The sequence below is a fragment of the Ornithodoros turicata genome, chromosome 10 (assembly GCF_037126465.1).
Source record: "Ornithodoros turicata isolate Travis chromosome 10, ASM3712646v1, whole genome shotgun sequence".
NCBI classification, from domain to species: domain Eukaryota; kingdom Metazoa; phylum Arthropoda; class Arachnida; order Ixodida; family Argasidae; genus Ornithodoros; species Ornithodoros turicata.
Genome location: NC_088210.1, coordinates 32,099,746 through 32,122,339, shown reverse-complemented (window position 1 = coordinate 32,122,339; position 22,594 = coordinate 32,099,746). Strand labels below are relative to the sequence as shown.

General features: G+C 44.4%; 1 protein-coding gene across 1 annotated transcript; it reads left to right on the top strand.

The window, feature by feature from the left end:
• The first annotated feature begins 17,153 nt into the window (after nucleotides 1-17,153).
• LOC135369921 (peroxisome biogenesis factor 2-like) lies at nucleotides 17,154-22,360 on the top strand. Its single transcript, XM_064603516.1, has 8 exons — nucleotides 17,154-17,409; nucleotides 17,704-17,781; nucleotides 18,208-18,270; nucleotides 18,340-18,540; nucleotides 19,186-19,338; nucleotides 20,702-20,749; nucleotides 21,696-21,902; nucleotides 21,968-22,360. The coding sequence occupies exons 1-8, from the start codon at nucleotides 17,353-17,355 to the stop codon at nucleotides 22,064-22,066; spliced, it is 906 nt and encodes a 301-aa protein (XP_064459586.1). The 5' UTR covers nucleotides 17,154-17,352; the 3' UTR covers nucleotides 22,067-22,360.
• The last annotated feature ends 234 nt before the right edge of the window (nucleotides 22,361-22,594 follow it).

The window sequence follows — 22,594 nt, the reverse complement described above, 5'->3', positions numbered from 1 at the left end:
ACATTGGCGGGTGCCAGCGTCTGCTGTGGTTAGGAAGTGACGAACGAAAGTATATGTTTTATTTGGGGAAATGCAGACTCCGTCCACTGGTCACTGAAGTTCGTCAGACCAGCGCCACCTGGATAAAGAAGGTGTTCTTATGCCTCCTGTCACCCCTTCGGCATGTATGAATCTCGAGTCGGAATGTCGTCTGCTTCTTCAGCCAGTCGTTGCAGACGGTTTCAAAATATAGGCTTGGCTACGAAGTGGCTCCTTATCCGGCTGATGGTGGCTGGTCTCCGTGGCTACGGGTGCCGAAAGCCTCGTCGTGATTGGCGGACCATTAATGACTACGTCACGTCGTTTATACTTGCTTATCGAGGTGGCGCGACGAAAAACCGGCCTCTAGGGTGCCTGAATAATGTAGGGGTTATTCGCTCTGCTGGGCAGTAAATTTCACGGGATGTGCATTAGTTGCTCCCAATTTGCTCTTTATTCTTCTTCTTCCTCTTCTTCTTAGAGCGTATATGTCTTAGAGACTTGCACCGAACCACCTGCATCGCGCCCAAAAAAGAGCGGAGTTCCCCTTTAAATGAGTCATGCTCGTTGCGACATCGTCTGGAAGAGACTATGTACCTACAAGTTGACTAATTACCTGAAATTCGTTAATTAACCCTTTAATTAGGGAATTTCGCTCAAAAACGAGATAGCAGACGCACGCGCGTTAAAATATCCATCCCCGAATTTTGATACGCAAATGAGCCGAAACCGAAAAAAGCGCGCCTGAGGAGCGCGTCACCCTCGCCGACTGAGGCTTATCTGGGCACCTACTCCAATCATCTCCATCACTCCAAATCACGTGACCCTCTGACGTGAAACGAGCGCTGTACTCCCAGCGGTTCCCGGTCGCCGCAGTTTCACTTTCGGCTCATTAGCATATCAAAATTCGGGCATGGATATTTTAACGCACGCGCGTGTTTCAGGATTTTGTTAAACGTGAAATGGCTCGCAACTAGGATAGTCTCTCAATCTGCTATCTCGCTTTTGCCCGAAATTCCTCAATTGAAGAGTTGACGAATTGAATTAAATTGACGAATTTTAGGTAATTTTGCATCTCGTAATTGCACACTTTCTTCGAGAGGATCTCCGCCTGGCCGTAGAACTCAACTGCAAAAATGACATCTATGCTGCTCTCATAGCTTTTTTTAAAAAAAATTCTGTAAATGTTAAAAAAAAAAAAATAGACCCTGTATATACCGGGAGTCTCAGTTAAATCCCCGGGCTAAATAATTCGCGAACGGGTGCACCGATCGACGAGCTTTCTTTTTTACAAGTATCTGTCCGATACCATCTAGAAGCAGCGCACCGTGTGAATGAGTGGGAGGCGCTCATTATTTAAATAAAAATTCAAATGAGTTTCGTAAAAAAAAAAAAAAAACGTAACTTCTAAAGCAGGGCACTGTCGGCATTATAATGGGCACTACCCCTTTCGGGACCTTCAGTGAACACCTTTTAGAGAAAAATCTGCCACCGAAGCGGGTTATTTGTTGCAGTAATTAATTGTTTGTACTACGTCGCCAAGTGCTCAAAGTTTTTTTTTTCTTTTTTTTTTTTTTCGGTACTCTGGCGAGCAGTACAATGTGCACATACTATGATATAACCAGAACCTGACAAGCAGTGAAAGCAATATTTCTGTTACAATCGCAACACGTGATCGAATCATCGAATCATGATATGCCACCGAAGCGGGTTATTTGTTGCAGTAATTAATTGGCTTCGGTTTACATATTTTGTCGCGGCTGGTCGCGGACGTAATTCATTGGTGAATAAGGGAGTGGGAGAGCGTCCTCTTGCGCTTCACACCACTTTTGCGACACCCTCTTGAATATTTGGTTGCTTTTGCGCCATAAAAATGCCAATCACCATCAACAACCCCCTTTATATTTTTGGATTGGATTGAATTGGAAATGAGTCGGTATGGTTTACAGTGCATCGACGGAGTGACCATTACCGCGTGCGTAGGTTGAGCGAAGGTTAAAAACGGCAAATCATTAATGACGGCTGGAAATAGATGGGGCTTCGATCTGCTGTCAGGTCGGGCATCGCCACGTCACTGCACGATGACTGTCTATTCTGGAAAGGGCCTCCGGTCCCATTTTAGAATGCGACCTTTAGGGCTGTCCCGTTTTTAGATGCCTGGGGAGAACCTCTCTCTTCCTATGACTCATATACACTCGCTGGTCATGGGTGGTGGACGTGCTACGAATACCGCGCATTCTTGGACAGTGACATTCTGTCACCATTCCAATGCATCAGCCCGCGCGGCGTAGTGGTTAGAGTGACCGGGGTTCGACTCCCTGTCACCGGTTTGTCCGAGGTTCTCGCTGGGCTTTCCCGTAGACTTTCCGGACGTATATGTCGACGCAGTTCCCACTGAAGTCGGCCCGGGACGCATAATAACCCCCCCTGTCCCCCACTCCTTCTTGGTGTCGTCTCTCCACGTGTCCACGTCTGTGTGCCGCTCATGGCAACAGTTGCTTCGCGGCGCTTACGCGGAATTTTCAAAAAAACAAACAAAAAAAACATTCCAATCCTATTCTGTAACACTACCGACCAGTACCTAAGGCATCGCGGTGTTTGTCACGATGGCCACCACGTTGTAAATGAATCCTGAACACGTGGAAATAGCTTCCAGAATGTCTTCAAGCGAAGACGGTCACGTGTTTACTTCGAGAACTGTGGAATAAAGATACGTAAGCGAGAGTGTCTTTATTGACCAGTGTTTCGTTACACATCTGTCTGCGTTTAATGCCGTGCTTAAAGGTTACGATCTGAAGACCATTAACTCCCTAGTAAAAAAACGAATGCTTTGATTTGCTATTGTCTATATCTCAAGTAAAAAAAAAAAAAAAAAAAGATACTGTCGTTATTTGCTGGGAGCAAGCTATATCATCTGCACGCTTTTTAACGCCACGTGGATTCGTAAATAATGTGCGCTACTATTTGTCTGTTCTCGTTACATTTGTGTAAAAAAAATATATAAAATAAATATTATAATAAATATAAGAAATTAATTGATCAAATAAATATAAATAAATATGGTTATTTAATATTTAGATGCTACACGCACACTCAGTGGCGAAGTCAGAGGGGGAGTATTTGGGGAGGTTCAACCCCCCTCCCCGAAATCGTACCTTTAGGAGTGCTTTTGGGAAGGGAAAATGAGGGTGAAATCCTCCCCCATGCGTAACATGCGCACGCTGTTGCCTGACCACCCGCTGAAAAATACGCCATTATCACCACGTTGCAGTGCCCAGGTTCCTAGATTACACGATGGAAATTGATGTTCCCAGGCTGGAACGCAGAAAAAGGACAACACGTCCCTTCAAATGACGCACGTGGGTTCGAGTCCTACAGCTGGCTAACGTTTTTCAGTGGCTTCCTCCGTTCATTAGATTATACCTTCTTCTGTATTGTTGGAGACATATTTGCCACGCCCATATATGCAGTTCCTAAAAATTAATCTTTGCTCTCGGGAAAAAAAAAGACAAACTGCAGCCGTATAACCTATAGACTCCATCATCTTAATAGGCTGCGGGGCGCCCACCCCCCTGTCCAATGTTGCTAGACGCAGGCTGTCCATCCACGCTGCATTCAACGGCACCCCGCTGACATCTTTACCTGACAGTATTAGGTTCGAGAAGCACACTCTAATGCTGTCTGGTAAGATGCCGGCGGACGGGCCTCCTCGTGGTCTGGCAACCTTCAGAGGTCGACGACCACTGCCACCTGCAATCGCAAGAAACAAAACAGATCAGCGCATCTGCATTTACGAAGTAGCAGAAGTAAGCTAGAGCGCGAGCGAAACTAAGATCACGTGACGATTTTGCGTGTTTTGCGTCGTAAAATATTGGATAAACCAATTCTGTTGCGTATCTGATGGGATATAAACGTCTGCAGCATACACGGTCAAGGTTCGAACTTCTGGCCACACTAATGACGTCACTCCAGTGTTGCTACTCGTTTAGTGGATTATGAGTGGAGTTTGACGATGGTTTACTGCGGACCTTTCGTACACTCCTATTCTTTAACAATTTACTCGAATTATTATTATATTGCAATGCAAGGTGTTTGCGGTACTTCGCTCTACGATATACCAGATATATGTGAAAGACAATTATCTACATCCACCAATGAGGCAGCAGGGGTAAGGTCACGTGCTTATACGTCTACCAATGGTGAAACGTCTGCCCTCCTCCAACGTCAGGTTCTTGACGCAAACGTCTGTTCAATTGTTTGTACTACGTCGCCAAGTGCTCAAGGTTTTTTTTTTTTTTTCGGTACTCTGGCGAGCAGCACAATGTGCAGCAATACTATGATATAACCAGAACCTGACAAGCAATGAAAGCGATATTTCTGTTACAATCGCAACACGTAATCGACTCCATTTATCACACGACATGTCGATACATTATCTCCTCATCTATTCCATATAGTATTTCACCACATTATCCCGAACGACATTTATTTCGTGTATATATATTAACTTCAGCGTGGCCCAGATGCGTATCTATTCGTCCCCCCTATCCCATGCAAGTATATACAGAGAAAGAACCGACAGTCACGAACGCTATATCCACACCCCCTTGTTCAACGTACATCCACAACGCACACGCACATCGCTGAATCAGCCAGCGTCATTAGGACTACCCACGTGATGTTGTACCATTGAGTTTAAGACGTTATATCCGATCCCCTTCCCCTTTCCACGTTGTCCGCCATGTTGGATGTCGTGTAGATATACTCACGATACGTAAAAAAAAAGAGAGAGAAGGGAATGAAGTGAACGTTGTCACGGCAGTCTACTTTTCTTTTGTCGTCTGCAATTATCGAACGGCACGACAGAAAGAGTGTGTATGACTCAGTAGGACTGGGTCCAAACAGTAACTTTGAACAGAGGGAAGTTTCTGTGTTGTATCGTGAGGGCGCACGCACACTTTACCGTGTGTGTTTCGGGTCTCAGTGGTTCGTCACTTCCGGTATGCTGTGTAAAGGACAAGTACAGTTCGTCCTTGTATCGGAGTTCTTCCTCATCCTGTTCTTTCATTTATCTCTCCTCTCGTAGTCAGGATGAACTTGATTCTCAACTGACCTACCCTAAATTAGCCACGTAAACTCGCACGGCGAGCTCGACTCGATAAATGTATCGACGAATGTATCCACAAAGCGCAGGGAAAACGCCGTTTCGTGTAACGACAAGAATTCAGTAAAAACGTGAAATGCCACATTACGACTTACAAATGGAAAACAAAGAAATAAAATATGACTCTATAACGAAACGATATTTTTTTTTCTTCCTGAAAAACACTTCAGCCTTCCATAACGATTATTTCAACTCATAGCCCTCGTAATGCCACACTAGGGTAATTTGAGGTGTATATATATATAAATAAATAAAATAAAAATAGCCTTTGTAATACCTTGTCTCGCATATTCACTCTTCTATATAGAACGTTAGAATTGTACCAGGCTAAACATGTCGTCAGTGTATATGTAGTACGTAACTCCATAATCCATAATGCATTGAACATAAATAAGAAACATCTTAAAGACACTGCCTCAATGAGCCCTAATACGACATTACGATAGACTGCCCACAACTCAGACACACACACGTTATCTGCTAAGTTGTCACAAGTACAGGTGCCAGTCTCCCGGCGTAGTAGGTGCGATCAACCAGAAGAACCACACTGAAAGAAGAAAAAAAAGAGAGAAAGAAAGAAGAAAATAACACGACCTAGGGTAGGCGTGTCCCGTAAAAGAAGAAGAAGAAAAAAAAAACGCTTGCAAACGGTCAACTTGTCATCTCATAACATACCCTGACCTCAGCTGTGGCTGTCAGTCAGGCCGTGCAGGTCGTTCGAGATTTGAGGGCCTCATTTGCTTCCTGCGTGGGAATACTAGATGGAATATAGCTTTGCAACGCAGTTTGCCGACGCATTACGACTGCACAACCCTATTTCCATAACGCGTAAGGGCGGAGCCCGCATTTTTCTGGCTAATTCTGTTACGAACATTGAAAGAGCCGTTCTTGAACGTGGAAGACTTAATTCGTAAAGTAGTTCCGTTAAAAAGGGTTCGAAATCGGTGCATAACTGCGCGTGACAAGTCAAACTTGCAACGTCTGCTAACGACGCGGCGATAGTGAAATGCAGACGACAGTTTTCCGATGAATCCGTAAGACAGAGGCGAACTCGTCCAGCAACATTGTGCAAGGTCGTCTGCTAACTTCCACGCGTTTTCTGCTATGTACGCGCGTTGCCGCACGCAGACCCACGGTGTATGCGGAGTTTTCATTATTTACTTTTTGTTTCGCGGGGGTTGGATGGAATGCAGTCGCGAAAAGAAAAAAAGCTTTTTTGTTTTCCGCGTCCAATGTGGGACTTGTTTGCGAATTCTTTTCGTCGCGTTTATTTTCGGTGAAGAAGAGTGCGTAGCGGGCCGTGATGTGACTCAGCCGGTAAGACAAGGCCACCGAGCCCAGTGAGTCAGAGGAACAAATTTAGAAGGAACACGAGGTAGTTATACCGACAGAAGGACAAATAATTACAAATGACTCCGGTCATTATATAGCGATCGAATTATAGAGTGCGCTACGAGGAGTGAGCTATTGAAAAGTTCGAAAGTAGTTCACCCTTAAAATCAACTATACCAATTTTGTAATTTCGCGCGTCCAATTGGATATTTTTAAGATGTACGTGCAAGTTTATCAAATAGACCACAACCGTTTGTGTTCACAGACGCCGCAAAAAATGGACAAGGTATATGTAATTTCCGGCATCCCGAGTTTCCTTTAAATGTACTTTTAGGCCTAATTCACGGTGGCAAACATCAGTACCGATGTTATTTCGCATATCATCCACGTCTCAAAATACTGCTCAGAGTAAGGCTAAAAACACATAACGTGCATATGAGTTTGCAGAAATTATTTCGTGCACATCAAGCGACGCTAAATGAACGAGAAAGGAAATGTTCAAACAGACACTTGTGGATGCACTCGCTGGCGTTTAAGAGGTACCGAACCAACCACCTGTTTCAAACACACAAAGTAAGTTCACGGAGCGAGAAATTTGGCTCCCAACATTTCTATAAAAGGAGCAGGTGACCGGGATTCGCGATAACGGGTCAGGGCAAACCACCGCGTATGACGCGGAAAGGGGGAAGCACGCGGATGGTGAATTGGGTTCTCTGCGCACATAGAGAACCCTTTTAAGAGTTCAGCATAATTGTTTGCCTAGCGATTTTTCATCTGACGCTTAGAAGGAATACGTTCAACCTGACTCGAGCACCCCCCCAGCAACACCCTGCGGAAGAATGTTTCCTCCTAACCTGTTTGACATGAAAGCGCACGATCCAATCAAGCGTTGCATGTACACGTTCAGAGAGCAAACTGCTGCTGTCGCCTGAACTAACGGACGATCATGCCTCGACAAGATCTAACAAGCAGACGACAAACGGAAATCTGTGCATGAGCACGGCAGAGAGAGAGACAGAAAAAAAGAAATGAAATAGCTGGTCCACAATCAAGTTAAAAAGGTAGGATACAAAAATGTCGCTTACGTCATATTGAACATCCTCGAAGACCAATGCTGGTATTCTAAAACACCATCATCCGTCAGCATCGAAACCAATTCAACTGAGCCAAGTCGAAGGCAGACCACCGCAACCGCAGCAGACGAACTGAATGAAAACACTCAGCGACAAAGTAGTACACACGGAAGCCGCACTGGGAGAGGAGGCGCTGCGAGTGCCAGTTGGGCGTTTGGCAATGAAAGATCCGTTGGATGCACGGAAGGTGGCCTCGTTTTGCCGTTCAAGGTTTGAACTTTCTGGCTGAAAAAGCTCGAATTTACCGTCCACTCCGTGCGGGTATTACACAGTCCTGTGTGTAGCTGTTGTTCCTACGCGACCATTTAACCGCGCGTGCGTAACGCATTGCCCAAACATGGGTTTCCTCGTTCGCCCAACCTTTAACACACATTCATTCATTCTTTTCGTTACTACGCCCTCTCATACGCTCTCTCCCCGCCTCTTATGTTAAAGGCTGCCGTGTAACTCGTTCGCCTTCTAGAACACCTGTTGTTCACTTCCCGTCATTGAAGTCCCTGCGGGGTATACCCAAATACGATGGCATTCAACTCTCGCGGAACGTCCACGCACGACAGCCGCGAGGAACAGCTGTACAAAATGCAGTCGCGAAGATAGGCGCTTTTTGGCGATGCTTCATTTCCTGTAAAGTTCTCCTTAGAAATGAGTCAAGCGTGACAACTTGTCCATTACGGACTGAAAGGATTCTTTTTTTTTTTTGCTAGAAGTTCCTGATTCGTTGCTCTTTTTCTAAAGCGTATTTTGGGTGTGGTATTTCCGTTTTTTGCTCTATTCCTTTCGCATGCCAGACAGCGTTTCGTTCACAACTCAAGTTTCCAAGAATCACAGCTCTGTCTCTCAGGGTGAGCATTATTGTGTATGCTTTCGGGACCGGTATATCTGAGGGTCTTCTTGTTAAACAGAAGGCGTTCAGTGATGCTTGCAGAACGCGCAGGGGCTTCGGTACGCGGAGCACTTCTGCCCTGAGGGGAAGCAGTCTTTAGGGGCACCTCCGATTTTCATTTGCTGACTCTGTCTGTGTCTAGTATTTCGGTGTTTTTATACAAAATTTATAATATCTTCTCCGTACGGACTCTGTGGTGTCTCCAGTGTTTTATGTGGGGCACCATTGCACGCAAGGTGAGCCAACTCACAACCAATCGTGTATTGTCGTCTGTTAAAAATCTGCGTAGCGTTCGAAATGTGTAGGGGTGCTCTGAAAACACAATTTTGTCTGTGAAAAATCCTGACAAGGGATCACTGCTTTTGCATGTGAGAGTGAGGAAATTGGGAAAATGCGTGCGGACGGTGTTAGACAGAGTTTCGTTCAAGGAGGCAACAGTTGGCGCTGCACATCTGTTCTCTATAGTTTGCAGACGACACTGTCGTCTGCGTCGCGTTTCTAAGCAAACGTTCCGGGGTCCTCGATCATCGTTTCTTCTATTATTTTCTTTCTTTTTTGTCGCTATATGTCTCTCTTTCTTTCCAAAGTAGACTTTCCCCCTTCTTATTCCGACGTACGAAGAAGAACTGGGACCTTCCTTGTATACGCTCAAATATGAGTTGTGCATAATGCAGAAGTCAACAAGTAATTCACGAAAAAGCCAATGAGTGCCGGCCTTTCGTACGAAACATCGGAAGGATATCTGCTCTGAAATTTTCTAAATTTCTGCAGAAAAGAATGCAAAGCATCCGTTGCACGATACCCGGAAACTGTACAGAAAAACGGTACGTTACTAAAATGCAATGCATTCGTATAGATCACAGAATGCATCATGGTTTTGCCTGTCTCAATTTTCTGGAGGATTTCTGTTCATTTTTAATGTTCCGTTTGTTTATTTATTTTTCATTTTCCGATTTTTTAAAGAATCTAATCTAATGCCGAATACACGACCTCGATCGTTCTCAGTCCTCTAAGACGAGTCTAAATGCAGGCAAGTAATTTGAGGTACATATAAAGTGCAGCTATTCGACAACTGCCTGGTGAACTCTTCCGAGAGATGTCGCACGTCTTCGTAGATTACAGAGAACCAGTATGCTGCATCAGCAAAGGGAAACCGTTAGTTGCGTATTGAATATCGCTTATGTATGAGCCGATAAAAGACGGGGACCTTCGTTTTCCTAATCTTTGGAGAGTGTCTGGACTGGACGATCGACAGAAAAAGCACTGAAAAAGAGATAAGGGTTTATGTGGATCCGTCTGTCTTAACCGTTTAACCAGCATATCATCAAGAAAAATGATGTGTTTCACGTATTGTTCTTTCGCACGTTTCCTTTTAATTCACGGCGACATTTTTCAAAAATTATCGGTATAACGGTACAATAAGTTGCTTACCAGGCTCGCATTCATAGAAGGTATCATACCTGAAACAAACCTCTACTCACAAAGCAATCGCGAACAACGCTTTATACTTGCAATCGTTCCTTCTATATTTTTGTGACATTTTATTCGATATTATAGAACGTACCGAAACTCTGTGCGGAACGAAAAGTATGATATCGAGTGTAGGGGTATCGCCAATTACAGTTCCCTTTAAAGGAACGCGCGTAACAGGACAGAAAAGCCGCAGAAAGCAGAAGACAGTGTGGCTTCAGTATGTGCACACTGTTCGCGTTGAGCTTGACAGTCACTGTACATGCAGAAAACAGAATTTCAAACGCACAGTGTGCCTCGCTACAATAGCGGGTTCCTGTGCATCGTACGCTACCGCCTTTGCGTGCGTAAGAGATAGCGTTGATGCTTCTGCGCACGCACAAAACATAGAGCTTCGCAGAACCACCACGCTATCCTTTACGTACACAAAATAAATTAAGGGCAGAAACACGTAATGCCTTGTAATGCATTTAAATTGATTGTGACTCTTCGCCCGAAATCAATGCCGGATTACAGGGTGAAACCGGGTTATTTATTTGTATGGATGTGAATCTACATTCCAAGTTTTACAACAACAACAACAAAAATAAAGTAGTTGACGCCGTGCAAAAATCGAAACCGAAACTCATCTAGCTCTGACGTCGCGGCAGGCATCTCCGCCAGAGAGGCGGCCGCGGGAGAAGTCACGTGCCTTTCGATAACCAATAGGAATGGCCGAGGCAGTCAAGTTTGTTCGCAGGCTTGTATCTTGCAAACTACGACACGTAGAAGAGTAATTCCTCTCTCAGTACTTTGGTGTGTGTGTGTATATAGTACAATGTCTGCATGATACAATGAACCGCGTCGATCAAAACGTGTCACATAGCCTTGAACAACGAAGGTAAATGTGAAACGCGCGCTGACGCTGCGCGGTAAAGAGAGATATTAACTCCAACATGACAAGCTGGGACATGTGGCTATATAAAGCTTCACTAAAGTAGGCTCCTAAAACACACAGTACGAACGAATACATAATATTTGCCGCTGCCCGCGAACGCCGCATCTTGAAGCCGTTCTCGGTGCTGATGTTTGCCTACGATGAGAGGAGCTCGTGAACCCTTGACATATTTTTATCATCTGTTACGATAAAGCCGCACGGCAGCAACCACGGAGCTCCGTTTTTCATCTTAAGTTACGAGGCAATGTCTTCTCCATAATGCATTCATAATGTTTCATGCTCTAAGGCATACGTGGGTAGCAGTAACTTGTTGTAAACGTATAACTGATACTTTCTGTATAGTAACGAGGTACTGTTGTTGGAAGTAACACGTGTGACTATTAGTATATATATTGTTCCTCTACATATAATTACCGCCTTCGGCAAACTATTAAATGCAACTGTACCTAAGTTATTGGCGTAGAACCATATTTTTTTGTCTTTCTCGTTATGAAGAAGTTTCGGTATTGCTTTTTGTGGTTCCCGTAGTTTCGCATTCGTTTCATCGTCAGCTGAAAGAGTCGGTGCTTCGGGTCCGTTCAAGGAAATATCTTGAAGGAGATACTTCACGCCTGTTTGTACTTGTACTCCGCCATATCTATTTTTAGACCTCCTTGCTATAAGCTACTTCAGTGTCTGTAACGAATTGCGAACAATTGTTTTGGTAATCCACAGTGCATGCCGTCGATCACTGGACGCGAAGCTGTGACCCCAAATGTGTTCCGAGTCACACTTCGCGTATGAGTTAATGCCCGGGTACGCCTGTCAGCAAACAGCCTTACCCACACGCACGGTAGCCTCGCATCTGTTCCGTTACGACCTCTAAACCCTTACCGCGAAAACCGAAACCAATTTAATATACCTCCTGCCAATCATGTTTCGTGAGGAAATATTAGATTATACTTACAAAAACCTCCGCTGGTCATGCACGTAGCTCTTAACCCCTGCCGGAACCGTCAGGTGCGCGTCGAAGCGGTCAAAAGCGTCAATCTGTCGTCTGCATCGTCTTCATTATCGATGCAGACGACACGAAGCTCGATGCACACGCCATTTTCTTCCTGCGATCTTTATACGTTCCTGTGTTCTGTCATCTGCATTCGCTTTGTGGAGCACGTGCGTGCTTTCTGCTTTACGGAACTCCTCTCAAAAAGAGGCCAATCGGCGAGCGTTACCGAGGGTGACGTCACCCCCACGCAGCCCGTATGAACGATACGTCACAAATTGCGTCACTGATCCAAGGGAGAAGCACCCACGATTGTCGGCTGGCTTTCGGGCGCCGAGTCAAATATGGAGTTCGTATTTTGGTAAATGCCGTGGAGGCGGCATAAAATGCAGATGTTTTTTTTCTTTCTTTCTTTCTTTTTTTCAAAGTGAGGGACATGATCTGTGGTGCACACATTGTATTCACAACAACCGGCTTCCACCGGATCTCGGATATGCGGTATTCTAATCTGAAGGAGGCGAACAGGTGGTATGATGTACGGCGCTAACACCATAGGTGTTGAGGAAATGATTTCTGGGTCAGATGACTTCCTGATAGCCGTCAAATCGAAAAAAATAAAAAATAAAAAAAAAAAGCGGGGGTGCTTGGATGCTCGGCCATGTGCAACGTTGTATCCGCCTAAACGAGGTATTGGATCGATTTGGTTCGGATGTTCCGAAATGATCGCGTACCAATTTTTCCCGTGCTGCACTTGTGCGATGTGCTACACGGACAGCTGTTTTAAGGGTAATTTTTACTGCCCTTATGAGTGTTTTTTTTTTTTTTTTGAACGTTCATTAATGTTGGAAGAAAAACTGGCTTTTGAAATTAGACATGGTTTATTTGCCGGGCGAGTGGTTTACGTTCTGTTGAAGGAGACGTGTGTAAATACGCCATGAGTGTGCAGTATCACCACACTGCCTGTCGTCTCGTCGATCGTTCCGATTAAACATTTTCTTTATTTAATATGCTGTTGTTCGCGAGCACGGCGTCACGCCGACGGTACCCTCGAAAGAAAGAGCGAGAGAGAGAGAGAAGACAAACAAACAAACAAAACACGGAGCTCCGGCGCGCGATGTCGTAGTCCGTGCCTTCTGCAACCTAAGCATGTCGTCTGCTACCTGCCGCCTCCTCGTCAGTGCTTCTGCGTCTCTGCCTTCTGCTATGATTTCTGCACGGTGACTAAAACCACAGCATGTATACTGTCGTATATTGTGCGATGGGTCGATGGGATGCTTAAAAATAACGTCTGCTGGAGCAGGAAGCCCAGCACGTCATGTTATCGACCTTAGCATTACATCGTTCGCGGGAAGAACAAGTAAATATATACTTATGTACATTCTGTATATATATATCGAAATCGCTGCGTCCCTTCTTATCAAGACGATCGAAGATTGCATGTTCTGGGACGGGACCAAAAGTTGGAGCGAACAGGTAACTAAAGGTACGTCTATTTTTGTGAAATCGATGTCATAGGATCACATAGTTGGTCCATGAACAGTGGGCGTTTGTTTGGAATTTATTCCAATAAAGGACAGAAAAGAAAACCTGCCTATGTAGCGATCTCGATGTCTGCTGAAGCATTGTTAATGTCTGAAAAAGCGTACCTGTTGTTTATATGTATTTTTTTGCAATGTAAACATGAAAATATATAAGAACCCGTATGTGGTACTGACAAAATACAAAATAAAAAGAAAACACTAAAATGTACTGCGCCGTTTAATGCTGTAATTCTTACAACCAGCACAACTGCCACAGGGACTTCTTTAGTGCTAAGTCAACTATTCATGTTGTAACGCAGGACTTTTACAATTTTGTACACGCGACTTAGGCAGGCATTGTTTACCCTTACTCACCTAAAAGTCCTACCATGCGATTTACCCACGAGATCTGCGCAACCTTGTTTACAAGCCAGCTCCGGGACCTCATATGAGCAGCAGTAGTTCGGACCATTATTTAAACATCTCTCTGTGTGTTCACTCTAATGACCGTGTAATAGGCTGAACGCGGCCTCTAAGTAACTTCGCCCCCCTGCGACGATATCTCCCATAATAATTGCCCGCGCTTTTTAACGCTCCAATTCTGGTAAACAAATCGTTCTTTCGCTTTCACTTCGTGCCGTCCAGTTATGGTATCGTCTGTAATGGGGTCGGCGCATTTGCAGTGCTTTTTTAGCAGACGGCAGTTTAGGAGTCACGTGACGCAGCGGGAGGAGGGTCACGTGTGTGGGCGCGCGGCAAATGAGTTAGCAGACGACACGCAGAAGTGAGCTCCAAGGCGTTTGTAGGATACGCAGGCGGATTACTTTTTCGTGCGTTGGCATTCGAGATCGGGTTGCACAGTGATTGCGCAACGTGACGTCCCACTCTAAGCAAAAATGATCGGTGTGTGTTGTGGGTAAGAGCTAGCAGGTAGCAGATGGCATCCGTATGTGCTATTTAATTGTTGCGAGAGAAGCGAAACAAAGCGTTGTGATTGGATAATGTGATTGGCTGCAGTCGCAGAGGAGTCAATGCCCCACGCCCCCTACCTGAACTCTCGTAGGGTACACAGGGAGGTTTGGAAAGCAAAGTGGGTGCACTCTGTCACCTTCAGTGACTGAAGACGAAGCACACTTTCCGGTAGATTTTCCAGACTAATGTCGATACAGTTCCCGATACGGCCGCACGCATCCGGAAACCCATCTATAAAAACCGATACAATCATGCTCGGCGTCGGCCAGCAATCTAATTGGGTAATTTTTTCGTGCGTAAAAGTGCTTAGATATTAAATAAGCGAATTTTAAATATCAGCGCTGCTTCCGCAGCTACAGAGGCTCCGGCGGTGTGACGTCACTCCCTAACGGGCGGAGTGAGAGGGCGGCTCTCAAAGGAGAAAGGCGCCGTGCAGACGACCGCGGCATTCCTTTTCTCAAGGCCGCGCCCTCATTGGTTCTTCGGGAGTGACGCTTTCTCGTTTCTCCAGAGAGGGAATTCCGGCGTACTCTCAACATCCGGCGTCTGCTCTCGTCATGTATTCCTTCGAATAACGGCCAAACTACGCTACTATTTCGCGTGGGATACCGTGGTCAGTAGTTTCGAAATCGCGGCGGGTTCCTGTATCCTTTCCCAGCATGCCAAAAGAGGTTGACCTTCCCCCTCACAGATAAACCACTTTCCTTCCTTCACTGAACTAGGATCCGGCATATTTGGCTGTGACAGGCCTAAATCGTGGGGTGGGGATGGGTCCTGGGAGAGGCAGCTTCCCCCTTGCTCCCACCTTCCGACGCTCCTGCCCTGAAGTCGGCCCAGGAAGCCTACAAACATCTCTCTTTCTCTCTCTCTCATTTCTGCTGTCATCTCTCCACTTGTCAAGGTGTGTGTACCGATCATAGCTCGTGGAATAACACGGAATACTATAAAAATACCCTTTTTTTTTCAGCCACGTGCTGTTGAGGATATGACAAATGTGCTCTGCAGCGTACCGCATATTGCAGCCCCGGGTTGTCCCTCTTCATTGTTAAATTCTGTTTACAATAATACGATTGCTACGCAGTACCTAAGGCATAGCGAACGTGGGTTCTGCGGTGAGTCCTTGAACACCTGCACCCGTACACAGCGTCTCGCAAGATTTAATGTGGGCATGTGCTAGGATTTCGACACAGCTAATGCCTCTAGGGTGGGTACATGATTATATAAGCTACATCTCATGCTGGTATAGGTTGGAAAGAAAAAAGTCATATCTATACATGTGTACAAAGTGTATGAAACTAAGATGTTTTTCCGAGAGGCTGTCGTTGTCTATCTGGTTGTTGAAGCTCTCTCTCTTTTTTTTTTTTTTAGTTAGTGGGCTCACTTAAATTGATATTCATATCTGTAATCGTCTGACGAAATAAGGTTTCTGAATTGATTAGTGGACTATCCCACACGTAATATGAGACAAGCATCTACTCCTATGGAACAGAAATGTAATCTCACAGTGGGGCTCACATGTTGATCATTAGTGACCATACTGTGCAATTCGCAACCAGATCGACCAGATATACAATCTCATCTGCGGTCTTAGAACGCCCGTAAAACATTACAAATTTATGAGAAACTTCATGTATATTAAAAATACACGTATAAATGCACACGCAAAAGCACCACACTAGTTTAACAGTTTAACAAGTTAAACAACAACAAGTTTAACAAGTTAAACACCTATGGCTCTCGCTCGCGACAGCTTCTGTTCACGTCATTACGACACGTAGGAGCGAACAAAAGGGAACAAAGTTGGAAATACAGAATGTACGTGAAACAGATTCGGAAAAATGCGCGCATCCTTTTTTTTTCTTTTTTTCTTCTGCTTTTTCTTCTAAGTTTTGGTTTTGCTTTTCTATGGAGATGGTCTCGCCCCCTCGTGGTTGTTTGTCCAACTTCTTAGATTGCCTTAAGGTTATGTTGTGTTATGGCGATTTCGGGTGATGCACCTGGTAATCCGAGCGAGAGCGCCCAGGTCCAGTGCATGCTCTACACGGGAGTCGCACTGGGGCAGTCATCACCCGAATTTGTCGGACGCCCTACCGCTCTTCTGCGAGGGTCGCTGCGCTCGCAACGCATTGTGCGTTAGTTGTGTTCGTGAACTTCCGGCATATCGTTGGCATCGTCGAGCACTTTCACCTAATCACAAGCATAGCTTGCGGGAAGCATGTCATATAATCTTTGTCATTCGCATTATCGGTGTCAATTGAACTTTCATCGCTACTACTTTCGTAAAGATCCATGCCGTCAATGGTGAAACCAACAAAGAAACAGATGACTGGCCATATGACAGGAAGACAGCCGCAAGAGCAATACGTCGCAGACGACACTCGCCAGGCACATATATGCGCATGCTCGCCGTCGAGAGCGGAAGAAGAGAGTTGAGAGCGGTTTTGGCTCGGCCTCTCGCAGCAAGAGCCAAAAAAGTGCTCTTGGGGCAAGCGAACTACTCCGTAGTGCATCATCCGAACACGCGGCTCTTGCTCTGGCCGCACCACCCGAATTTACCGCTCGGGTTCGGGGCAGAAAAAAGTGCCCCAAATGCATCACCCGAAATCGCCATTAGTTGCTCCCCCTCACTCTATCGTATTTATTGCACATTCATTTTGAAAACTGTTTGATAACGATCAATAATGACGACCCAAACGTATGTCAGGTTCCCGCCTAATATTTGCGTTGCGACTGATGGTGAAACCCATCGTCATCGCGGGATTCAAGATGGCTCCCTTGTAATTCGTATTTTAAGTAATCTTCTCGGGCTTATAACGTTTTCTGTAAAAATACCACGCCATATGCAACTTAACAGTGCTTAATTATGATTAAAATACACGTGACAACTCTTTCCCGAAGTAATTATTGCTAGTCATTTTATACGTAATGACAAACTACGTGTATGAACTCAGCGATGTCGGGCGAACCAAAACCGATACTGGGATCTCGAGTTAACCAGGTTCGGAAATGATTGTAGTCTTCTCACTGTAATGGACAGTGATTATACAGAGTGTGTACTCTAAAAGGTCAGCCATATCATCGCGCGTGAAGCGATAACTACTTGACGGTAGCTTGACTACTTGACCGTCAAGTAGCTATCGCGTCAGGAGCGGAAAGATGACACGTTTTTGAGCACACGCACTGTATAATCGTCGAAATAATTAAATCTTACTCGAACTTCAACGCGCAAACTGAACCAACAAAGGAAAGCAGAGTTCCTGCGTGCTAATGCGATGATATCTTTACCTGTTAGCTCGATGCAGCTGAACTGGACGGCGAACTACTGGGCCTCTTCAAATCCAGACTGACGGATGCATTCAAATATGTCAATGTAAGTTCGTCTGCAGTGACATTATTGTTGTAATCGCCTTATGCATTTCTGCTGACATATGTCTGTGATAAGACGAATCCGTCCTGTTGCTTCTTCTAAGTTGTCTTGTTGTCGTTGTCTTCCCCGTTGTCAATCTCGAGGAATGTCATCACCTACAGATTATCACGAGCGTGCTATTGCATCCTGCTGTGATGTTCAAGCTTTTCTTCTTCATTTCTTTCTTTTTCAGTGGAATTGCAAGTCGACCTTGCACATACTCTATATTCCTCTATACTTCTCAAATAAGCATATTCACTAGACCCAAAGCATGGGCGCCTGCTCCTTGCAACTCTTCTGCGTCGAGGCATTTGTTGGGTCCTTTGCCCTTTCCCTAAACGCCTTTATCCTTTCCACGAGCACAGATGCTTGAAAATTAACTTGTTTCAGGGCAACTTCGTCGCATCCTATGAGCCTGAAGTTAAGGCCTTGCTCAAAGCACTTCTTTTTGGAGTAAGTACGGGACTTGGAGTAAATAAAAGATTGGTCGTCGTGGTCAAAACTTGCCTCTTCGTTTTTCAGTTCCCGCTTTGGAGTGCTTCATCAACAGTGGGGCAACGCCTGTTGGGTTTGGAGTACTTCGCAGGAGAGGAATCTTCCAAACGGATATCAAAGACACAGATTGGAGTTTTTCTTACGCTGACCGTAGCCGTTCCGTGGATCAAAGAGCGTCTCCTGCAGTTGTGGCTTCGGCATTTGCCGCACGGACCGAAGCGCAACAAGGTGGGGAAAGCTCGTAGTGGTGATTAGTTCTGAGCTCGGATAATGTTGACATTTTCTTCGTCCACATGGTGCCCGCATTTGTAAGGGCCTGTTCTCACATACAGTTCTTGAAAACAGCGCTGTCTTTTCCTCCTTGCACTGCTATGAACCGATAGAAAACAGCGCTAGTCAGCTTTTTCAGCACTCATTTCTAGGCTAGCACTGGCTCGTGATGGCTAGTCAAGAGGCGGTTTTATCCATGACGTTGTAGAAGCTGTGGGATTGTTTTTCTCCTTGTTCTTTTGCATCATTTACACCATTACAGAGTTATTACACCATTTTATGAGAAATGAACTTTTAAGTAATAAGTAAGCGTAAGACTTAATAAGTAAAGGTGTCCCTGAAACGCTAGGCAGGCGCTTCCAAGCCAAGTCGGTTGTGAGGTGCGGACGGGAAATTACATTCAAACTAACAGTTGTGCACATGCATATGTTCGAATTACTGAGCGCTTTCCCCCATAGAAATACATATGGCTTTGCCAGGACCCGAGCTTCAGTTCGAATTATCCAGAAGTTCGAATTAAGATATTTCGAATTGACGAAATTGCGCTGTAGTTACATTTTACTATTGGTAACATGAATATTCTATTTGTCAATTTTTGTGTAGATTGAGCAAGCCATCACATGCATGGATGCTGCTGTACAGTGTGCCAACGTGATCAACTTCATCTTATTCCTTCGGAACGGTGTCTTTCATTCCCTGGCCACGAGATTAATGCGGGTGTACAACGGCCATGCAAACCCACAACTCTTCCGTGAGGTAAGGCTTCGTTACGTGACGATTTGATCACAAGACACTTTTCAGAAGCACCGAAACATTAGTTCACGTTAAATATTTATTCCAACGTACATTAAAAATTATTTTTACAAGATGTCCCTTCTAAAAGATGTTCCAAGCTTTAAAAAGGAGACTGGGCACCCAAAGCGAATAAAAAGAAAACCCATGGAATATACACTAAAACTGCATGTGACAACGTGCCCTCCAATAGTGGCACGTTGTATTTTCTGATTAATTAGTTGCAACTACTGACGACATTCAGTTAGTTTCATTCCTGTGGAGTTCTCGTGTCTCTTTCAAATCTTGGTGCATGTTAGCTGGCACAACCCGGATAGACCCTCAGGTAACGGGCTCATAAATAGTACTGTATTTTACGGAGTAGAACCAAATACAGTTAACTATTATCCTATATTTATACTTTAAATACAAGTCTGTTTTCGTGTGTAATCGTAGAGATGTGTATGTGTCTATGATGAATGCTTTCTGTTTTAGAATGCAGTGCATTGTTATCCTGTGCATTTTTTTGCTGATGACTCTGCAAATGTACATGTATATTAATATAATGTAATGTACATTAATTTTGCTTTGTATCTGTGAACTTTGTATGGTTCGCTTTGTATCTAGTCACAAAAGGTACTTCGTATACTAGAAGATATTCCATTTCGTCATACTGCAAAACGTCTCTTTAAAAAATATAACATTATTAATATCTGTAAACTGTACAACTACATGTTATCTATGACATATCACGCCGCAGTTAAAACAAATAAAGTATTTTTATCAGTCTTTCAGCTTTAGTGCTCAACGTACTATTATCCCCTTCGTCTTGACCACGGCTGGGCTTTTCCCCGGCTCCGAACCAATTATAGCGAACAAATGTTTACAGTTCACTGTGCCTCTGCCTCTTAATTCATCGGACGATGTCGGTATTGACATTATTTATAGTAAAAAAAGGTGACATTTTCGATAATTTTTTGCATTTTTGTGTCTTTTCTTGTCCTTTTTTTTTCTCTCCTTCTCTCGCTTGTATATGTGTGTGTAGTTTACAAGTTTGTAAGTTCGCTTGTTAACCTATATTGTGGGTTGATGCCCTTTTTCGACATGTACAGTAGCTTTGCTGCTAGTGTGACTTACGATAGCAATTGTATCAATTAATGTTAATGCTATTACATTATTACATTACATTAATTAATCTTATTACCAGTTTCTTTACGCTGCACTGCTGTATGGCAGATGAGCCTTGTCCAGTCACATCCTGTGGCTTTTTGCTCACTTCCATTTCACAGTCTTGTGACTAAAGTATTATTACTATTATTATAAAACAGCTCTGTTGTTACTGTTACAGGTGCAGTACGACAGCATGAATCGAGAGCTTCTGTGGCATGGGTTTGCTGTGAGTATATCTCTCTCTTCAACGTAGCTCACTCCTCTATCTTAGATCAAAACAAAAGTATCGGGTCAGGATATTTATTATTACTATTGTTGTTGTAATTATTACTGTAGATTATTGTTTTACTGATATTTCGAGCAGGGACTATCCTTCTACTGAGCGTGTGCTCTTCTGCAGTAGAGGAACAATCTCTGTTCGAAATAGCACCAGCTTCGGTCCACCGTCACCTTACCGCTGGACTTTCCAAATCTGCAGGATTCTGTGGGCAAGAGAAAACGAGCAAAAAAAAAAAAAAGTGCAGCATTCTCCCAAGCTCGCGCACCGACTCATCCCCCGCGCACTTTTGTGTATATTCCACGCGCAGACCTGTCAGTTCTTTAGCAAAATCTTGTCGAGGCTACAAACGGCCTGCCGTTTTTTGTTTTTTTCCAAGCAGGAATTCCACAAATTTTATCATCTCATATGCAGCCAGGATGGCCTAAGACCGAACTCCCATGGTACACTTACCCATAGGAAACATCCAGCCTCTCATAAATTTTCAGTGTCAGTATCTCTCCGGGCATTGCTGTCGTTAAATTTCCTTTCGGCGCAGCACGTTCAGCCGTGTAAGTTACCAGAGCGGTGTCAGGCATTGCAGTCGCGGCTGACCGGGTTTAACCCTCGAAAATGTCTCAGATCGATTGAAATACCATACACAATTCTGTAGGATATCGAATATTACACAAAAAACCGACGATTCTGAGGGAAACAGCAGGTTCCACGATGCATGGCCAGTTCCGTGAAATTTCGCAGAATCGCGGATTCGCAGAAAGCTGGGAGCTCTAATGATGGTTCTCTAACACACGTTTCTGAATGTTTTGCAATGCACATTCAGTGCTCTCGACACAGAACGCCAGACCCTCATTACAGATCTCCCAGTTTGTCCTCAATTGCTGCTCATCTGTTGCAGGAATTCTTGGCGTTCTCCATACCAATAATTAACTTCTACAGCATCAAGAACACACTAAAGCTGACATTTTTACGATACTCCAAGAAGCCGACCGAACCGAGTGAGCGCACCAGGGCCGACTTCGCTTCGTGCGCCATCTGTAGCTGCAGCCCAACGCAGCCTCATGAAATGGGTTGCAGACACGTCTTTTGTTACTTCTGCATTGCGGTAAGCGCGGCTGTTTTTCCGCGTCGATACGACACAGTAATATACCTACTCTGTTTCATTCCCAGAGCAATGTGACAGCGTGCAGCAACTTCATGTGTCCTTCGTGCAACCATACCTGCGACGGCATGGATCGTGTTGTACCAGCAACGTTGCCATCCATGTGATTTATTTATTGATTGTTGATTTATTATTGGTTCATCATTGATTGATTGTTGGTAGTAGTCAATATTATTGGTTGATTTATTAGTGAAGGTACAGCATAGAGCTCGTCTCGTCTTACAACAAGAACGTGGCCCTGTTTGTACGATTGTGATGAACGTGTTTTCCGCCGCGGACTAACTTCCTTCTCGTTACTTTCCAAGACGTCGATAGGAACAAAGAAATGAGACAAGAAAGAAAGAAAAAAAAAGCAGCTATGTAAATATGTACATAATATGCAAGATTGAAGGTGGCTTTTACGGTGTGCTACGTGTTATTGTGGCAGAAACATCTATTATCAAAACAATGTGTATCACTTTTTGGTTTCAAAAGGATAATGAAAAAAAAATGAATCAAATGCATTCCAGCGTCACGTAGAAAAAAATTGTTTCTGTTTCTGTTCATCGCAGCATTCTGGTTCCCATTTCTGTTAATGTGACAGCTGAACGACACCATGGTGTTCATTCCGATAGATTATTTTTGGCCACCCGACG

Excerpts from the sequence above, each read along its gene's own strand:
- LOC135369921 (XM_064603516.1), top strand. The coding sequence starts at position 17,353 with ATGAACTCAGCGATGTCGGGCGAACCAAAACCGATACTGGGATCTCGA. Across the intron at positions 17,410-17,703 it reads TGGGATCTCGAGTTAACCAG|CTCGATGCAGCTGAACTGGA; the intron begins GTTCGGAAATGA and ends TTTACCTGTTAG. Across the intron at positions 17,782-18,207 it reads ATGCATTCAAATATGTCAAT|GGCAACTTCGTCGCATCCTA; the intron begins GTAAGTTCGTCT and ends AACTTGTTTCAG.